We start from the raw sequence: 20,092 nt of genomic DNA on the forward strand, positions 1-20,092 counted from the left end.
GCGAGCTACGTTTTAAGTAATATAAATATAGCTACTATCTTTCTTTACTTTTTTTTTTTTTTTTTTTTTAATATCTTATACCGATATAGTTCCCTTTCGGGCCTATACGGGGAGTTGCTATATATTCGCTAGAGATAAAAACTATAGCCGGAGCCTAGGTAAAAAACTCTTCTATTTCTACTATCTATCTTCTATACTAGGAAACTATTCGAACTATAAGCTACTTCTTCTATAGTCTAGATAGCTTTAGTTATCGATATTATACTCTCTTTTTCTTTCTAGTTAGTCTCTTCTTTTTACTATTTTCTATACTAGTAAGAAGTATAGTAGGATATTCTATTATAAGAACTATACTATTACTATATATAGTCTCTTCTCTATTATAAGTATTTTATAGTAGTTTTATATACCTACTACTCTTATTATTTTATTATAGTTATATTCGAAGTATAGATAGAATAGTATAATATACTTTAGTATCTACTATATAAAGCTATATATATACGTAGAGGACTTATAGCCTAGTACCTTATAGTAGTAGAGGTAGTTATTTAGTCCGATATACTCTATTTATAGAAGTATTATAATTATATTTTCTATTTTACTAAGCTATATATAGAGTCTATCTAAGTAGAAGTAGAATTCTACTTATATTATAGTAGTAAAGTACTATTATATTATATTATATACTACTTATATCTTATATTAATATATCTTCTATAATATACTTTATAGTTCGAGTACTACTATCTAAGAGATAGTATCTTACTTACTTTTCTAATAATACTAGCTAATCTACTAAAGTTCTTATCTCTACTATATATAGCTATTATATTATACGTTATATTATATTCGAGTCTATTCTACTATCTACTATTATACTTAGTTAATAATTATACTTATTATAGCTATTACTATTTTCTTACTATATCTACGAAGTCCTATTATATACCTCTATATAGTCGTAGGTAGAAATAGATAGCTTCGGCTATACTAGTAAAGTATAGGGCGGCTAGATACTTATAGAGATAGAAAGAAAGCGACAAAAAAAAAGTCTAGAAATCTATAGAAGTATATACCGAGCGAACTCTAACGAATACTATAAACTAGAGCTAGCGTAGCTAGAACTAATATAAGACCTAGTACTAAGAGACTAGACTAGAATCTCTAGATAGTAAATTCTATTCTAGGCTTAGGAGCTAGAGTAGTAACCTAGTACTAAAATAAGCTAAAGAGAAGGAAGGAGTATACTATAATTAAAGCTTTAAAGTAAAGTAGGAAGAGTAGAGAGGAGTATAGGATAAAGTAGCTAAAACTATAAAGGAAAACGTCTAAGTCTAGATAGAAGGTAGGATAATAAGCTAAATAAGAGGCCTAGAAACCTCTTAGAAAGTACTCTAGAAAGAAAGGAGGATATATCTCTATATACTAGTATATACCTCTAGTACTACTAGGTTTAACTACTTATTCTAAGAGATTAGGAACTCCGTCTATAGAGCCTATCTACCTACTAGGTCCTATAGTAGAATTATATAATAACTAGTAGAACTATAGAAATAGAAATATTTATCTAAGATCTAGCTCTTCTAGATACTTTATAACTAACTCTAAAGGTAGAGTATCTAATAAAAGTAACTCTTATTCTATATTTAAGGCTACCTATAACAGAAGAGCTAGTTTAGAATACTACTACTTAATATAATTTCTATAAATATAGGTTATATAACTTAGATACTAAGTAAGGTAGAAAGTTTAGAGTAGGAGTATAATATTAGAGAGAGCTCCTACTATAGACTAGTAAGAAAGAGTTAGATATAAGATTAATATAGATACTAGCGTAGAGACTAAAACTATATATATAGGCTTAAGTCCCTAAGCTAGTAGATAAAAGGATCGGGCTCCTAAGTACTAATAATATAAGAAATAATTAAGGAGAACTACTATAAAGGATCTAAACTATTAAGATAACGTAAATTGTCCTAAGAAGAACTAGAAACTATAGAAGTAGTAGGCTATATAGAGCTTACTATAAAATATAAAGATATAAGGAGGTTTTTCTACTAGAGTACTAGTATAAGAGCTTTTCTACCTACGAAAAATATAGAGCGTTATAAGAGCTAGGGGTATATAGCTCGAGAGGCGTAGCTTATTAGATATTAAGGCATAACGGCTAGTGCCGCTTATGCTTAGCGTAGGATAAAAGTACGTAGAACGTATATAAATAAAGAAGGCAAGAATTATTCTTAATATCTCTAGACGGAGAGTCTAGGGGCGCTTAATATATTGCTATATTCTACCCTTATAATTATAATTCTTCTACCTTATCGAGAGTAGCGATCTATTAAGGCCTATTATGCTTACGCGAAACGTATCCGCCTAGCGGACTAATCGCGACGACGACGTACCGAACGACGGACAGCTATTAGGCTATATCGAAGAGATGTTAGAATCCGGAATAGTATAAGCTAAAAAGAAACAGGACGAGGATATAGATAATACCGACAACGCTAGTAACGTATATATAATATATAGGCGCCTCTAAGCTAAAAATAATACGTTACGCGAATAGCTAGAGATCCGTACTCTTAAGGCTAAGAACGAACGCTTACTAAGAGAGGTATAGATAATTAAATTGCTAGTACGGCTAAGCGCAATAGCGCTAGGCCTCGGACAGCTAATACCTTAGCAAAGCGACGCGTCCGCAAGTTATACGAGCAGCGTACGTTCCGAAAGCGACGAGTATAGCTTATACGAGTCTATTAAGCTACGTGCGCCTAAGCCCTTTAAGAGTAAGACTATAAAGGAGGCACGCGAATTTATCTATACCCTTAAGGTAAACTTTATAGCTATACTAAAGAGGTTTCCGACGGATTACTAGAAGGTAATTACGGGTATTATATACCTCGTAGGCGAAGCGCAAGAGGTATAGTATAATAAATATCTAGGCGTTCTACCTATAGGATATACCTAGTCTCGGTTCTATTAATTCCTATACGATATTATCGGGGATTAAGCGAACCGTATACTTCTCGTAACTATAGAATACGAGAATATACGCTAGAGTAAGAGCTAGAGCGTACGATAGTTCGTAATAGACCTTAGTAACCTAGAGTCTTAGTTAGGTAACTATACTAAGGCGTAGCTAGTACGCTAGCTCCTTACAAAACTAAAGCTATCGCTACGTAAGGATATTATTAAGAACTACGTCGTCCCTAATAAGTATACCGACTTTGTCGCTCTAGTAAGGCGCCTCGAGTAAGCTAAGAAGGCTATGCCTCGTAAGCTATATTATAGTAATACCGAGAATAAGTAGGCTAAGCGCAAGCGTACCGATAGCAACGCTCCTTATAAAGGAGCCTCCGGTTCGACTAGCGGCTAACGCGATACTTATAGCAGCAAGCCGAAGAGTAAACGTAGAGGCAGAGGCAAGAGCAAGGGTTAGCAACCTACGTGCTTCGTATATAACGAGGTTAGCTATATTAGTCCTAACTGCCTAAACTCTAAGAAAGATAGTAATAAGCCGGCTATTCGTAGGGTAACTATAGGAAAGGAGCGGAGAGCGAAAAAAGCTAAGGCGCCGGAGATAACGCGCGAGTTACCGGCGCTAAACTAGATAGCGATAACTCTCTACTAGTTTAGAGCGTACTAGCGATACGTATAGAAGGAGAAGTCGAAACGTAGTTAGATAGTAAGCCGGCCGCTTTCCTTCTCGACGATACTATAGATATTAATATAATATTAAGGGCCTTTATACTATAGTATAACCTGCTAATAAGGCCGAATGCGGCCCTACCGCCGGTTACTACCTTTATAGATAAATTAGAGCACTATTACGGTGCGTACTATATACGTATACGGATCGTAGACTCTAGTAGTAAGGAGCGATCTATAGGTAGCATCTTCTATATATATAATATACTAACTCCTAACGTAATCTTAGGCTGTCTATAGCGCCGTACTTAGCGCGTACTAGCTAGTAGCGCTATAGATAAATAGCTATATAGTAACGATCGTTTTAGCAAGTTCGAAGTCCGAGAAGCCTATAAGTTCTTTAAGGATCTTTAGAAGGTACTAGTAGTGTTTATAGTAAGCCTAAGTAAGATAGGTAGTAAGGTTAAGCCTATCTCTAAGGAGTTCTATTATTTTAACGATATTCTTAATCCGATAGAGGAAATAAGAAGCAAGCTAGTTAATAGCGTAGAGTATACGATTAACCTGCGGCCTAGAACTATACTACTATTCTGTCTACTATATTACTAGTCGGGGCGAGAATTAGACGAGCTTAAGAAGTATCTAAAGATAGGACTCGAGTACGATTAGATCGAGCGTTCTAATAGCGAGGCGGGTACGCCTATCCTATTCGTACTAAAGAAGAATAGCAAGCTATAGTTATATATCGACTACTATAAGCTAAACGAGATTACTATTAAGAACCGGTATCTACTACCTCTAATTAGTAAGACGCTAGATAGGCTTATAGGAGCCGTATAGTTTACGTCCTTAGACTTAGCCGATACGTACTACTGTATTCGGATTAAGCTAAGTAACCGCTAGAAGACTGCGTTCTATACGCGCTACGGCTATTTCTAGTATAAGGTAATACCCTTCGGCTTAACGAACGTACTAGCGACGTTCTAAGTATATATTAACCGTACGCTAGTAGGGCTAGTCGATATAAGCTATATAGTATACCTAGACGACATCCTAATCTATAGTAGGATACGCGAGGAACACGTACGAGACGCGTATACTATACTTAAGAGGCTCCGTAAGTTTAGACTCTATGTATAGCGTTCTAAGTATAAGTTCTTCTAGAAAAAGGTCGACTTCCTTAGATTCGTAGTAACTACTAGTAGCGTTGCGATAGATCTAAGTAGAGTAGCCGCAATCGCCTCGTAGCTAACTCTAACTATACTAATAGAGGTTTAATCCTTCCTTAGATTCGCGAACTTCTACTGTCGATTTATCTTCGGATATTCGAGAGTTATAGTACCTTTAATAGCGCTATTAAAGAGTATAAAGGATAGAAAGAAGCTAGGGCTAATTAAGTAGGAAGCAGCTAAGGAGTAGGCGTTCTATAAGCTAAAGAATCGATTTTAGACTATACTACTACTAAGGCACTTTAACTCTACGCTACGCCTACGAGTCGAAACCGACGCTTCCGATTTCGTAGTAGCCGGTATCCTAAACTAACTATTCGAAGCAGAATAGTATCTAATTGCCTTCTTCTTACGGAAGATAATTAACGCTAAATATAACTACGAGGTTTACGATAAGGAACTACTCGTAGTAGTTAAGGTATTTAAGGCGTAGCGACTATACCTCGAAGGCGCTACGTATAAGGTTAAGATACTTATTAATTACGCTAACTTTAAGGGATTTATAGGCGTTAAGTAGTTAATAGGTAGATAAGCAAGGTAAGCGACATTCCTCGCCTCTTTTAATTTTACTATTAGCTATCGAGCTAGCAAGCTTAACCTAGCCGATACGCTATCTAGACGTAGCGACTACGTACGAGAGGCGAAGGAGATAAGCAACCTCCTGCTATTACTATAGTAGAAACTCTAGGTATAGAGCACTATACCTATAAGCAGCCTAGTTATTACCTATATAAAAGCTACTTACTAGGCTTAGTTAGACACCCTAAAGGTAGTTATAGCGGCGGCTAAGAGCGGTAGAGTAGCGCTGCCCGATAGTAGGTATATTATAGCAGCGGCTAACTATTCGGTTCGTCCGTTTAGCTTTGCTCTACCCTTACGAGTCGCTAGCGCTATTACTACGTAAGAATAGCCGTATACTAACGTCTCGGATATAATTTTTAGGTATACCGCTATATTAGTATAGCTCGATCCGAAAGCAAAAGCACTATATAAGCAGGCCGAATACGAAGGCGTAGCGAGCGAGAAATATACTATTAAGGACGGCTATATATACCGTAAAGAGGCCCTATACCTACCGAACGACCTAGTATTGCGGACGTAAGTAATCCGTATATACTACGACGATATCCTAGTAGGCTATTTTAGTAAGGACAAGACGGTAGAGTTAGTTAAGCGGAAGTACTAGTAGCCGGAGGTTAGTAACGACGTAAGGCAGTACGTCGAGTAGTATAGTAGCTATTAGAAGGCAAAGGCGAGGCGCTATCGCCTCTATAGCGAGATAGCTACGCTCCCGCTACCTAACTATCCTTAGAAGAATTTATCTATAGACTTTATTACGGATCTTCTACCTAGCAAGTAGAACGGCTATATCTTTAACGCAATCCTTATAATCGTAGATCGTTACTCGAAGATAGTAACTTTCGTCCGAACGATAAAGCGCTATACTAGCGTAGAGCTTATAGATATCCTAATTAACGAGATAATACGACTATATAGCGTACTAGCTAGTATTATAAGCGATAGAGGCTTAGTCTTTACTAGCTAGTTCTAGTTAGACTTCTACTACGAGACGTATATAAAACGTAGGCTAAGTACTATATTCTACTCGTAGACTAACGGTTAAACCGAGCGCGCAAACTAGACGCTTAAGCAGTACCTACGTATCTATTACGGCGAGCGATAGGACGACTAGGCGTCTATCCTATTATTAGCGGAATTTGCGTATAATAATAGCGCGAATACTACGCTTAAGATATCGCCGTTTCGAGTAGTATATAGGTTTAATCTAGACCTTTCTATAGAAATATATAAGAGGGACGTAGGCGAAGCTTAGGACGCGCTTCTTCGAGGAGAGGTACTAGTAGCGAAGAATACTATAGAAAGGTTAAAGCGGAACTACGAAGAGCTAACTAAGCGCTAGTAATAAGCAAGCGAATCTTAGGCTAAGTACTTTAATTAGAAGTACTAGCCGATAGAATTTAAGGTTAGCGACTTAGTCCTATTATCTATAAAGAACCTTTAGTTAAAGGTACTATCGAAGAAGCTAGCGGACAAATTCGCTAGACTATTTAAGGTTATTAACGTAGTCGGAAAGCAGGCGTACCGCCTAGCTCTACTAACTAGCTCGCGGATTTATAATATCTTCTATATATCCCTCTTAGAACTCTAGCGAGGCGGCGATACGCAGGATACTAGCCTACTACTTATAGATAAGCAAGGCGAATAGAAAGTCGAGAGGATACTAGAAAGCTATATAGAGAAAGGCGTAAAGAAGTATCTAGTTCGATAGCGCGAGTAGCCGGAGGAATACGATACCTAGGAGCCGGTAGAATATATCGGAGATTATAAGGTACTTAACGTATTCGAGGCGCAACGCGAAACTAAGTAGCCCGTATATAAGGCGAAACTATAGAAGAAATAGTAATACTAGTAGTTAGTAGAATAGAGGAGAATTCTAAGAATTCTAAACGCTAAGTATCGCTAAGACACGAGAACTGCTAAGATACGAGAATTTAGAAAACTAAGACGTTACGAGAGGAGAGAAAGTATTTATTTATAGTACCCGTAGGTATAGCGTATACTACGCGTAATAGAAGTATATAGCCTAGGGCCGGCGAAACGTAAGAGTACTATAAGGGCCTAGTAGAAGAAGAGCGTAAGGCCCGTAGGCTACTCGCCGCCTACGCCTAAGTCTATATTATTATCCTCCTCCTTACTCTTCTTCTTATTATCTACCTTAAGCTTAGAGAGCTCTCCTTCGTTCTAAGTAAACTAGCCGGAGTAGGCGGAGGCGACGGCGAAGTCTAGAGCCTCGCTAGAGGCGCTAAGTAAGCGGAGCTTCTATTATACGAATTAGCACTATACGAGAGGAGCAAGCGACTAGTAGAATATAAGACATACCTCGTACTCTAGCTCGAATATACCGCGCTAGATAGCAAAGCCTATACTTATCGCTATAAGCTCGTTAGCGGAGGGCATACTAGTAGCTAGCGCCTCGCTAGCCTTCTTCGATATAGAGAAGATACCGGCGGACTTACCCGAGTTGCTCTATAGGCGCTTAAAGGTAGCGGCGATAGCCTCGCCTATATTATCGAGGCGTCGGCGGAGCTACTAGAGGCGTATAGCGCGCGTACTCGCACGCAGTAGGCAGCGGTAGTAGCGCGCGCGCTACGCCTGCTTTATAAGGTCGAGATAGGTAATACAGATATACTTATAGTTAGACCTGCTATAGCGAATATAGTTTAGCTACTAGCCGAGCTTTATATCGCTATTATAGCGCGGTTCGACGGCTAAGTATAAGAAGTTAGTAGACTCGAAGCATACGATACGTATACGAACCGCGCGACTTATAGTCTGCAAGGTATAGGAGGTAGCGCTAGCAGTTATCGTCCTCTGCCTTTAGTAGGTCGTCTACTATACGAGAGAGACAGTTAGCGGCTAGAGTAGCAGGAGCGGCAGCAGCTCTTCTTAGAGGTATATTACTTGCAGGTCGCGTACGAGAGTAGTGCTAGATAGTTAAGTATATAGTATAAGTCGGATGCGAAAAGCTTGCTAAATATAGATAGTTAATAGAGAAAATATACGAAGAGCATACGACGAATTTATAGTACGCCGGCGCGTTATAGCGCGAGCGCCGATAGCACGTACTATTAATAAGCCCGTTGCTATAGAGGGTCGCTATATAGTAACTAGCTACGAACTAAGGCTCGACTTAATATTTACGTACGTAAGAAGCAGTACGAACGTACTAGATACTATACTAAGACGACGGAAATATATAGTCTCCTCTACGAGCTAAGGTAGCTCTATTAGAGAGAGGAGATAGTTATAAAAGCTAGGGGTATATAGCTTAAGAGGCGTAGCTTGTTAGGCGTTAAGGTATAACGGCTAGTACCGCTTATACTTAGCGCAGGATAAAAGCACGCAGAACGCATATAAACGAAGAAGGCAAGAATTATTCTTAATATCTCTAGACAGGAAGTCTAGGGGCGCTTAATATATTGCTATATTCTACTCTTATAAGCGTACTACTTACTCTAGTTAAAAGAGGTAGACTAGCGTATAAGAATTATCTATCTATTTATTTTCTTACTATATTCTTATATAGTTTATTTAAGGAAGATATCTAGTAGCTCTATCTCTATTTTATACTCTAGTTCTATAGTCGCTATAGTCTAGTATACTTCTATAATTACTTAAAAATATTAATTCTAAGCTACTTAAAGAGAATAGATATTCTTATTCTAGCTAATCTAGAGGTCTACTTAGTTATACTAGATAGAGCTTCTATATACTATTATTAGCTAGATAACTATAGTATATATCTATTACGCTTTCGAGAACGCTATACTCTATATACTATATATAAGTCGAGTTACTACTACTATCTATACTATTGCTCTTTCTATTATCTTTCGAATATATAGTTTCTATTTTAGTTTAGAGTTAAGATAGACTTCTAGGATCTTTATTATCGGCTATAAGCTACTCTAGAAGCTCGAGATATAGATTATAGCTTATATATTAAACTATCTTAGCTTTAGATAGAAGTATATAAGTTAATACTTATTAGGTATAAATATAGCTCTATATCTATAGGCCTACTATATATAGATCTTATATACTCTTTCTAGCTTATAGTAGTTTTCCTCTATAGATTAGCTAAAAGTAAAAATATTCGTATTATTTATAAACTCTACTATACTAGTATATTAATTATTAAGTTCTAGAAGAAGTATAGATATAAAGTATAGAAATAGAATTAGTAAAAAAGTAGAGCCTTATAGAATACTAGTAGATATCGCTCGTATTATACTTCGATATTCTCTAAGTATAAGATATATAGTATAGTTACTTAGAAATAAGTAGACGTACTATATAACCTAAATAGAGATTCCTACGATTTAGAGATTATAGATTAGCCTATTATAGAATATATTATCGAATATACTTAAGATATTAAGACTAAGTAATATTACTATAAGCTTAGAGTCCGCTATATAGATAGTTTATATCTATTCTATAAGTAGCTCGAGTACTATTATTATCGACTACTTCTACTATATATCTATCTAGATATCTAGTAGAAGGCTATAGGTTTTAGTTAGTATAGTAACTTACTATATAATAATACTTTCGAGAACCTTTCTAAGTATATTTAGTAGTATAATAGGTTAGTATACTTTAGGCGTATTATATATTAGCTTCTCTAGCTTCTATAGAATAATAGTATTTATATATCGGAATAGTATTAGGTAATATACTCTATAGAGGTATTCCTAGAATAGTACTATAAGTAGCTAGACTAGAATACTTCTATATTCGTAGAGAAATCGATTTAGAATACTATCTAAGCTAAGTACTTTATTAGATAGAAAGTATTTTAATACTATAACTATATCGCTCGGTATTATCTTCTATAATATATAGAGCTCTAGTAGATATATATAGCTAGTAATATTACTTAGATTAGTAGGAAAAGAAAGTAGGAAGAAATAGTCTATAAGTATACTTACTTTTACTTTATTTAATATATACTAGCTTCTATTATAGTCGATAATTATTAGGAATTAGAGTAGTATAGGTAGAGTATACGCCGATATCTAAGCCTACTTAGCTAGCTACTATATAGTCTCGAGCTCTACTATTAGTCTCGCTATAGTTTTATACTATAGTATTTTTATATCCTTCCTAATTTATTTCTTCTTTATATTTTTTACTCTTTAGTAGTTCTATAGGTCGTTCTTATTTTTACTTATATTCTACTATTATTTTACTTTTCTAGCTTTAGCTACTCTATTACTATACTCTTATATCTATTCTACTTTAATCTACTACTATAGTCTACTTAGAGAGACTATTATCTAGATAGTATTATTAATTATCTTCTAGAGTATTCTAACTTTTTCGTCGATCTAGTTATTTATCTCTCTTTCCTAGAAATAAATATCGACTAGTATAAGTCGTTCTATTAGGTTATACTAGATAGTAATCTAGTCTACTTTCTTCTATAATTACTATACTACTAGCTTCTATTATATAGTTACTATAGTAAGAATAGAAGTAATAATTAGAATATAGTCTAAGTCTAAGTTAAGCTTCTTATATACTTAATATTATATAATTCTCTATATAATCTACTCTATAGTAAATATAAGGTCTAGTATACTCTTACTCTATCGACTCTACTATATTATAGTTCTAGATAGAAGAGTAAGCTAGAGTTATATCTATTCTATAATATCGATAAGTATATTAGCAAGAATATACTAAATAAGAACTATATTTCCTTTCTAGTATAAGTAGTAGAAGTTAAAGTCTTCTACTAAGAAATATTTATCTAGTTCTACTAGAGCTACTAGAAGTAGATCTAGGACCTCTTAGCTTTAACTTATTAACGACTATAGAAGCTAGCTATAGTAGTTATAAATATAGAGCTTCTAGTTCTCTAGTTAGATACTAAGTATAATAAGATCTAGACTATACTCTATAATTTTCTATTATAGTATATCGAGGTACTTACTTATATAGAAGTAGGCGCGAGTCTTAGTATTTAAGAGATAGGCGAGTTTATAATTCGCTAGGTATATTATTATATACTTTTATAGATTTCTCTATAGTTCCTAGATTATAATTATATAGTAGTAGTCTAGTCGGAGTACTATATTTAGTATCTATATAACCTAGTTCTTACTTTTATAGATATTATACTATATAATATTAATCGTCTTCTTAGCTCTAAGTATTAATTTCTATTAGCTCTATTTAGGACTATATAAATATTATAGTCGATAGTCGTCGACTCTAGCTAGTAGTACCTAGTCTATAAGCTACTAGTAGACGCTCTAGCCTAGTATATTTTCGTTTCTAGTTTTCGACTATTTACTAGTCGCTATTAGCTCGGCTTAGGCTTAGTATCTACTCTAGTATATAGTAATACTAGAGGCCTATCTATTAGAGCTATTATATACGTACTTTTATCTAGCTCTAGACTATATATTCTCTATTCTATACTAGATATAACCTCTTATAGTTAGTATAATAGAGATAGTCTTAGTTAGTATATTTCTCTATTAAGTATAGTCTTATATAGTATCTATATATCTTAGCCTAGTAGTAGCTTAGTATAATATATTTATACTAGTAATATTTAAAGTACTATATAATCTAGTATTCTAAGCTATAGTATTTAGCTAGATAGAGTAAGTAACTAATTATAAGGCTCTTCTAGATAATATAGTCTACGTTCTATACTATAGAAAGTATAAGTAAAAGAAAGGAATATACTTTTTCTACTAGGTATATCTAGCGAATCTATTTAGCTTTAGAGATCTTAATCCTAGAGTATAGAGTCTAGTTCTACTCTTCGATCGCTTAGAGTATATTTAGAGCTTCTATCTTAATAGCTATATAGGAGATATAATAGACTATAACTTAGTAATATTTCTCTACTCTTTTACTAGATTTTCCTAGACTCTTTTCCTATTCGGTCGTTTAGAGAATTATATAATTTACGTTTTCTTTTATAAGAAAGAGTTAGATATCTCTACTTAGGAGCTTTCGAGCTACTATAATTTCTCTATAAAATAAGTATATCTATTATACTTTCTATATAATTACTTCGATAGATAGCTTCTATATCTCTTTTCTATTTTTAATATCTTCTAGCTAGATAGTAATTTCTATAGTCTATATCTAGTATAGCTAGTAGTAAGTAGCTACTAGAGATATAGTACTTCCTATTACTACTATTTATATCTATATTAAATAGATAGAAGGAGATTAAGAGAGTATTAGTAGGTTCTAAATTATATATTTTTTACTATATAAATCTCGTTTAGAACCTATTAGAGGTCTAGTAGTTCGTAGGTTTATTACTAGAGAATTATAAATATAGCTTTCGCTTCGGATAGAACTTTATAGAAAAGAAAAAAGAGAAGTATATCTAAACTATTTAGTATATCTAGAGCTATATAAATTTTATTAATATTAGAAATAGCTATCGTATACTTATTTATACTAGTAGTAGGTTACGAGTATAGGTCGTTATTAAGCTATAGATATAATATAGAAAGAGACTAGCTTCTACTTTCTATTATAGTTCTATATACTATAGTAGCGAACTTTAATTTTAATTTTAGTTATTATTATAATAATAGATTAATTACCTCGATAGTATCTCTCTCTATATCTAATATATTCTTCTATTATTCTTTTTTTTTTATTTATTTTAAATAATTTATAGAAAACTATATAGAAGAGCTACTAGATATAGCTATAGTAGTAATTAGTACTTCGATTTAGTTATATAATACTAAATATTCTATATTCGTAATCCTAGTAGTACTATAAGTAGGAAGAACTAAAAGGTCTAAGTAGGAAACTTCTAATATAGCTAATATTATTATATAAAAGTAGAAGAATATTACTATTAGATTTAGTAAGAAAATAGAAAGCTATATAAAGAAAGTAAAGAAAAGACTATAGAATAGATATTATATAGTTCTATATACTTTAGTTAGTCTATTATTTAGAGAGAATTAATTAGATATATATAAGTAAATAGTAAGTAGCTATATAGTAAGTATAGCTTACTATTCTCTATATTACTATTAGTTAATAATCTCTTCTATATTATACTATATATATCTAGTATTATTATTCTTCTATCTACTATAGAGCGCTAACTATCTCTTATTCTACTATACTAAATTCTATTATCGAGATAACTAGAGCTTATTTATAGTAATAGGTTACGTAGTAATAACTTCTATATATATATATATATAACGTTTTCTATATATATATTATATTAGTATAATACTATATAGCCTAGTATAAGCTAGGTAAATACCTAGCTATAATTAATATAAGAGGCAATAGATATAGTTCTATAGTCTACTATTAGAAGCTAAGTATAGCTATATAAAATTAAAGCTTACTATTACTTTATCTCTATACTTATAGCTTACTAGTATTAGCTTATAAAGTAAAGTAATCTTATACTAAGAAAGTTTAGTAAGATCGGTTTATAGGCGCGAATCTATAACTTTAAAGTAGAATTATAAAAGTATTATATCTTTAATATCTCTAGAAAGCTCGGTAATAATCTCTAGCTAGATATATTAGATAGCTCTATCTCTTTATTCTAATATATAAGCTCTCTATAACTCGTAGATTAAGTATAGATATATTTTATAAATAGAGTACTAAAGCTTATTAAGGACAATTTAGTAGTCTTAACTAGTATTTATTAAGTAAAATTTAGTAATAGCTCTATCTATAATTTCTTATAAACTTTCTATAAGTTTCTATATCGGCTTCTATTTTATTTTATAGAAAGTTTTACTATACTTATATCTACTATTAATAATTTCCTTAACGATCTATATTAGCTTATTCTTAAGACTATAGAGTAGACTTAAGTAGACTTAGTCTTAGATACTAGAAGTAGTACCTAGGCCTATATATTAGTAACTTTACTTTTTAATACCTCTATATAGTATTCGAGAGTTAGAGTTTATAGAGTAGTATAAATAGATAATAATAGTAGAATAGACTATATATAGTAAGGCTTTCGAGCGATTATAGTTATACTAAGTTTTATATTTAGAGTAATAATATTAACTCTCTTTATATAAAAACTATTCTTATTAGTAGTATATATAAGGATAAATAAAATATTTTATACTTATATAATTATCCTTAGTAATATTATTATAAGTAGGCCTTAAACGATCTACCTATAAGTAGTTATTATATAAGCTACTAAGACTAAGACTTCTATTTATAATAAGTATAGTTAATAGATCTATATTATTTAGAGAAACTAATAATTATACCTACTACTCTATATCGGCTAGTAGTATCTAGAATCCTTAAAGAATAACTACTAATCGATTAGTAATACCTTTATAGTTTCTATAGTCTTATTTTATTATTACTACTATTAACTTCTATATATTTTCTAGAAGTATAGTAACGATATTTTAGACTATATATAAGGTTACTTACTTTATCTCTAAGTCTATTAGGCGAGTTAGCTAATATATTATCTTACTTTTTTAGTTAAGAGCTCTTAGATTATATAGAGCTATAAAATTTATTACTTACTTCTACTATATCTTATAGGCTATAAGATCTAACTTAAGCTTAGTAGATTATTACTAGTAGTAAGAAATAATACTAAGCTTACCTAGCTTACTTCCTACGCCTTATAACCTATATTATATTATTTATACTATAGAATATCTCCTATTTATATCTTTTTTACTCTATTATAGTAAAGATATTAAGAGATAGATACTATAGCTAGTTCGACGTTATATATATTACTTTAAACTAAGTATAAGTACTCTACTCTAAGAGGGTATATATAGAGGGAATACGATCGTAACGCTTCTATAAATAGAATATATCGGGCTAAACGACTCTCTCTATTACCGAAAGGTACCCGATTATAAGTCCCTAGCGTACCTATATAGGTTCGTACGCTAGATAGCGAAATATATTATACTATTCTATCTCTACTTAAATAAGATCGTAATAAAATAATATAGAAGGTAGAGACGTAAGATTATCTCGAAATACTCTCGATAGAGAAGAGACTCTACGCTATAATAGCGTAGTTTATAGAATAGAATATTCTTCTATAGTTTAGTCTAGCGTAGGATATATAGAGGAAGAGGAGCCGGCGAAGAATAAGAGAGGGGCGCGACGTCGACGACTAACGCTACCTAGGCTGCAAGAGAAGCAGCCTACTATTTAAGTAGTTCTCTAGTATAGAAGACGAATAGGTAGAGGAGCTTTTTACTTAGGCTCCGGCTACGGTTTTTCTCTTTAGAGAATATATAGTAGCTCCCGCATGGACCCGTATGGAAACTACATCGGTGGAAGAAATATTAATGAATGAATAACAGATGGTTCAATTAGAAGCTTCATATTCGGACGAATGCGTGTGCTCTGCGAAAAAGAGTTCGACGACTGCAGCTGACATTGCAGCGAGATCGTCATGACGCCATCTGAAATGGATCCGGGCAGAGCGCGCGGCTAACCACAGGACAGCGTGTACTGCTGCCTAGATGTTGGTGCCATTCTGGCGCAGTCGGCGTTGCTCACCCAACGCCGATCGAATGAAGGCGCCCAGCGAAATACGTCGCGCCTCCGCAGCGGCTGCTCTGTCTCTGCATTCAACATGCGACCCGCTGCGCTGCGAGAGCGACCCTGTCAGCTCCATGCCGCCTGACGACGACTACTCAGCGCCAACCCCAGCGAACCCATCCCACGCGCGAAGATCTCGAGGAGCAGCCGAGCGCGAAGCGGAGGAGGGCTGATTCCACAAGTACCCGCCAGAGTCTGGGACGCGTTGTCGAAGACTACGCTGACGCGACCGGCGCTGAAAGAGTTTGATCGTCGCACTGCTGTGGAGAAGAGCGCGCCGGAGGTAGCAGTAGGGAAGAGGTCGACGCAGCTATTGAGGTCAGATACCATGAAAATCCCGCACTTTGCGAAGAACGGAGGGCCCAACTTGAATCATCTTCGAGGCGTGAGCATGCTACAGACCTTCGCATCCTTCTATATTGATGATGATTGCAGTACTCTGCTCAGCTTCAACCTGCCGCCAATATGAGAAAATCAAGTTCGCGAAAAGGCAAACGCACACGAGACTCCGGTCTGCCAGCAGCGAAGGCACGAAGATATCCGGCACCACTGGTCCGTACAACTCCCAGTTTCAGCAGATGCTTGCCGATCGTGGCGTCTTCCCTGACGGATATCGCGGTCTAGATGGGTCCCGGCCACCAAAGCCGACTAAACTGGACGAACTTCGTCATGTGCTGCCACGCACGCGCTCGTCACTGTCCCTATCGGCATTCTCGGAGGGTGCCTTCGAAGAGTTCCAAGAGACGAATCGAAGGGCGAAATCGGAGGCAAAAGTCATGTCGAGCGTGGTTCCTATTATTACAGGAGCGAAGGACAACCGACTCGAAACAGAGGGAAAAATACAATTTAACAACCTGGAGAAGTTCGCTCCAGGCTTGAAAGTGGCGTAGCCTAATAAATATTACGGGGCACGTCCAGAACAGGTAGACGAGCGCATCCGCCGCGACCTTTGCCAATACATCGCGCCCTCGACCAGCATCTCTCTGCTGGTTGCGTCCAACTTTTTCTTCGAAGGCAAGAGCGCTGGGGGCCGGCCGGACGTGGCGCAGCGGCAGGTGATACTGTACAACGCGTACGGTGCGCGCGCCACTTTTGTGATACAGAATTACGAAATTGAGACACCAGCCTACCATGGGAAATGGAATTAAGCGTATATGTCGATTGACAGAGAAACTACAGAAAGGAGCGAGGATCTGTGGGGCAAGCGTAGGCGAGTGGATGGCAAGCCAAGCGCCTAAATCCATGCAGCACCTCAGACACGATTACTCCCTGCAAGGTTGAGCTACGCAGCGAGTTCGTGAACAGTCCACCGTCTTTAAGACTTGATCCTCCCTTGGGCATCTATGAACTGCGGAAAATACCAGCTCGCTGGGCACTGACGTCCTGGCTCTGGTGGAGGACCCAATTTGCGATCTGGGCATAAATATCTGGCCTCTGCACCGAGGAAAAAGCAATGGTCCCAAATCACTACATCTCTGATTAGTAAGACGCTCTGTCTCTCTCTCTCTCTCTCTCTGCGGACATGATAATCTTTCATTTGTGTCTGTCCACATACCTCCACCTGGGCCACATGCAGTCTTCTTACTAGCACAGTCGTCGTTTGCGTGTGTGGGCAAATGCAAATCTATGCGTGTTGGGTGATCGACCGAGCAAACGGTGCGCTCCTTGAAAGCAGTGACGTATTTAGTGACCTTTCAAACGTCGTTAGCGGAAGCAGTACTCTCCATTCCTCGAGTGAATAGTATGCAGAACACAAAAAGGAATAGTTCCAACGGTGTGCGGGGCAAAGTACCTGAATATCGCCTGTTACGACCAATATCAGCGGTCGGTACGTCAACACAAATGGGTGACTCTGGCCACCAGTTTCCGATCCCGTGTACGTCGTACTCTGTGTATTGCTTCACCAAAGCTGTTAGCATTCTCCGCAATCACACGCAAGCTGGGCGGCGAAGTCTTACGTCCAGGAATACGCGACGCCCGCTCTGATGCCTAATTTGTCAAGATATTTCTTAAAGCGGGTGAGACCAGGGAGTGTGGCTTTCTAACGCATGAGATCAGCCATCAAGTAACAATGTTCACAAGCAAGCAGAGGACACGACGAAACGCGTATCGTTCAGCCTTACCATATCCGGGCCAATCTGGCCGCTGACGCTCCAACTAGTGGAGAAGGAGTACGTGTGGCCTATGCTTCCCGGGGGGCACTCAGGCTCACTGAGCTGGTGCACGGCGCCTTTGATGAGGCTATAATAAACAGTTCCCACGAAATCAACGTCCGTCTCCATTGGAAATCTGGCGCAGGGATTCTCCGCGGGCGCAGGGTGCGGAGGATCACCCCTATGGTTCGTTATTATGGTTAGTGCGTGCTGAAACATACTGGATCGATCATAGCATTCTTACAGCCCTATTTTGCTTTCTCCCAATCCCTTTCCAGCTGGTTTCGCAGACCCGACCTGGTCGCTACCTGATTTGATGACCGTACCTCCTCTGGCTGCTTCGATAGCAGTGAGTCGCGTTTGAGGAGGATGACGACCCTTTGCTACCGCCTTCTGCTGATTCGGACTGGGGGGCTTTCCACCAACGCGATGCTCCCTGCCCGTTGTATGCGTTGTTGAGTGTTTGCCTGGAACGCCATTACTCGCAGGTGGCTCGGCGGGCTCTCGCTTGACAAGGTCGGTCGAAGTGAGACCGTCAATTGCGTTTCGCCCTCTAGGAAGAAGGACTCGAGGCGCAGGGGCCGCTCCCGAGCTCCGTTGGTCGAGTAATGATTCAGGGTTCGGCAATGCATGAACCACGAAATCCTGAACCAGAAAGGGGGTGGAAAGTAGTGCGATCCAGTTCGAAAATGGAGCCATGCTCGCTGTTTGAGATGGGCAGTATTGGAAGATGGTCTTGTCTATCTCATAAGGTGTCGACCTTGAGTCCCGGTCGCATATATATCCCACCTCATGGTCTCACACAATATCGACGCATCGCAAGCCCTAAGCAATGAATTTCTGCATTCAGCACGTGGATGCTCTCGTTGGGATCGAATGAGACGCTTAGAAGCTATGCGGATGATAGCTTAGGAACTGGTCAGGCCCAGACTTAACAGCTGGACCTGCCCTCCCGCAGGGACTATGAACCGATGATCATCCCGCTGAGCACAATATGACCGCGTTCGTCCAATAGACATACAGATCTGGGTCTCGTGCGACTAATGCAGGCCTCTTATGAGTAACTTCTGAGCTTCCACGGTAGGGGCAACAGTGTAGCAAGGATGAATTGACAGAGTGGATGTTTGCGAATCGAAGTAAAAGTTGTGCCGAAGATTGAACGTCAACATCAAACACCGTCTGCCATCCTCTAGGGCCACGTGCCGGCAAGGATGATCTCTTTGCGCCTAGGTACCCTCGTGGCCAGGGATCTGTGTGGAGAGTAACTGGAACCCCTTGCAAAGGCTTCAATGCCCCACCGTTAGTTGAGCTTTCTCTCGGTTTGACTGCAGCAATCATGTCTCATATTCGGTGTATGTGGACCCTCGACACCGGCATGCGTGGGTGCGCAATCCGACAGCGAGACTCTTGTCCCATCCGTGGTGTACACTGATACTGGAGAATATGCATCGAGAGTGCCACAGGAGGGCGCTTCCCCTGATGAGGGGGCTGTGCATCTACCTGTGACCCGTCATGTGCGGGCTGTGTTGCATGAACGAACGAGTACGCACAAGTTCGTTGTATAAGCATGGCCAGGTCAGAAGTACATGGGGCGCGAGCGATGTCGCTCACTGGGAAGTGATCCGAGAGTCGAATCAAGAAACTTAAGTCGGAGGTCGGTAGAGCTGCAAGTAAAAGTGAAGTTGAAGAGTCTTGATGTGCGGAACATGTTGTTCGTTGAGGAATGGAAATCCATTGGAGAAAATGATGTTGTAGGTTGGACTCCGTTGATGGCACACCGGCCGTTCGCTGGCGCAACGCAGTGAATAGTTCGAAATGGCGGCTAGTGTCTCAAACCTCCCTTTTGCTGCTAGAGCTCAACGCCACATCACTCTGCGCTGACTTGCCTTCATGTCTGGC

At 37.3% G+C, this 20,092-nt stretch overlaps 2 protein-coding genes across 2 annotated transcripts; one reads left to right on the plus strand and one right to left on the minus strand.

Moving 5' to 3' along the window:
- Positions 1-16,618: 16,618 nt before the first annotated feature.
- RHO25_002541 (uncharacterized protein) lies at positions 16,619-16,930 on the plus strand (the record flags this gene model as incomplete). Its single annotated transcript, XM_023598112.2, has 1 exon — positions 16,619-16,930. One exon carries the CDS (start codon positions 16,619-16,621, stop codon positions 16,928-16,930), a length of 312 nt encoding a protein of 103 aa, XP_023455536.2.
- Positions 16,931-17,734: 804 nt separating this feature from the next.
- RHO25_002542 (uncharacterized protein) lies at positions 17,735-18,892 on the minus strand (the record flags this gene model as incomplete). The annotated part of the gene is made up of 4 exons (XM_023598113.1): positions 17,735-17,843; positions 17,999-18,081; positions 18,164-18,374; positions 18,438-18,892. 4 exons carry the CDS (start codon positions 18,890-18,892, stop codon positions 17,735-17,737), a joined length of 858 nt encoding a protein of 285 aa, XP_023456286.1.
- Positions 18,893-20,092: the final 1,200 nt, after the last annotated feature.

The sequence above is a fragment of the Cercospora beticola genome, chromosome 2, assembly GCF_033473495.1.
Source record: "Cercospora beticola chromosome 2, complete sequence".
NCBI classification, from domain to species: Eukaryota; Fungi; Ascomycota; class Dothideomycetes; order Mycosphaerellales; family Mycosphaerellaceae; genus Cercospora; species Cercospora beticola.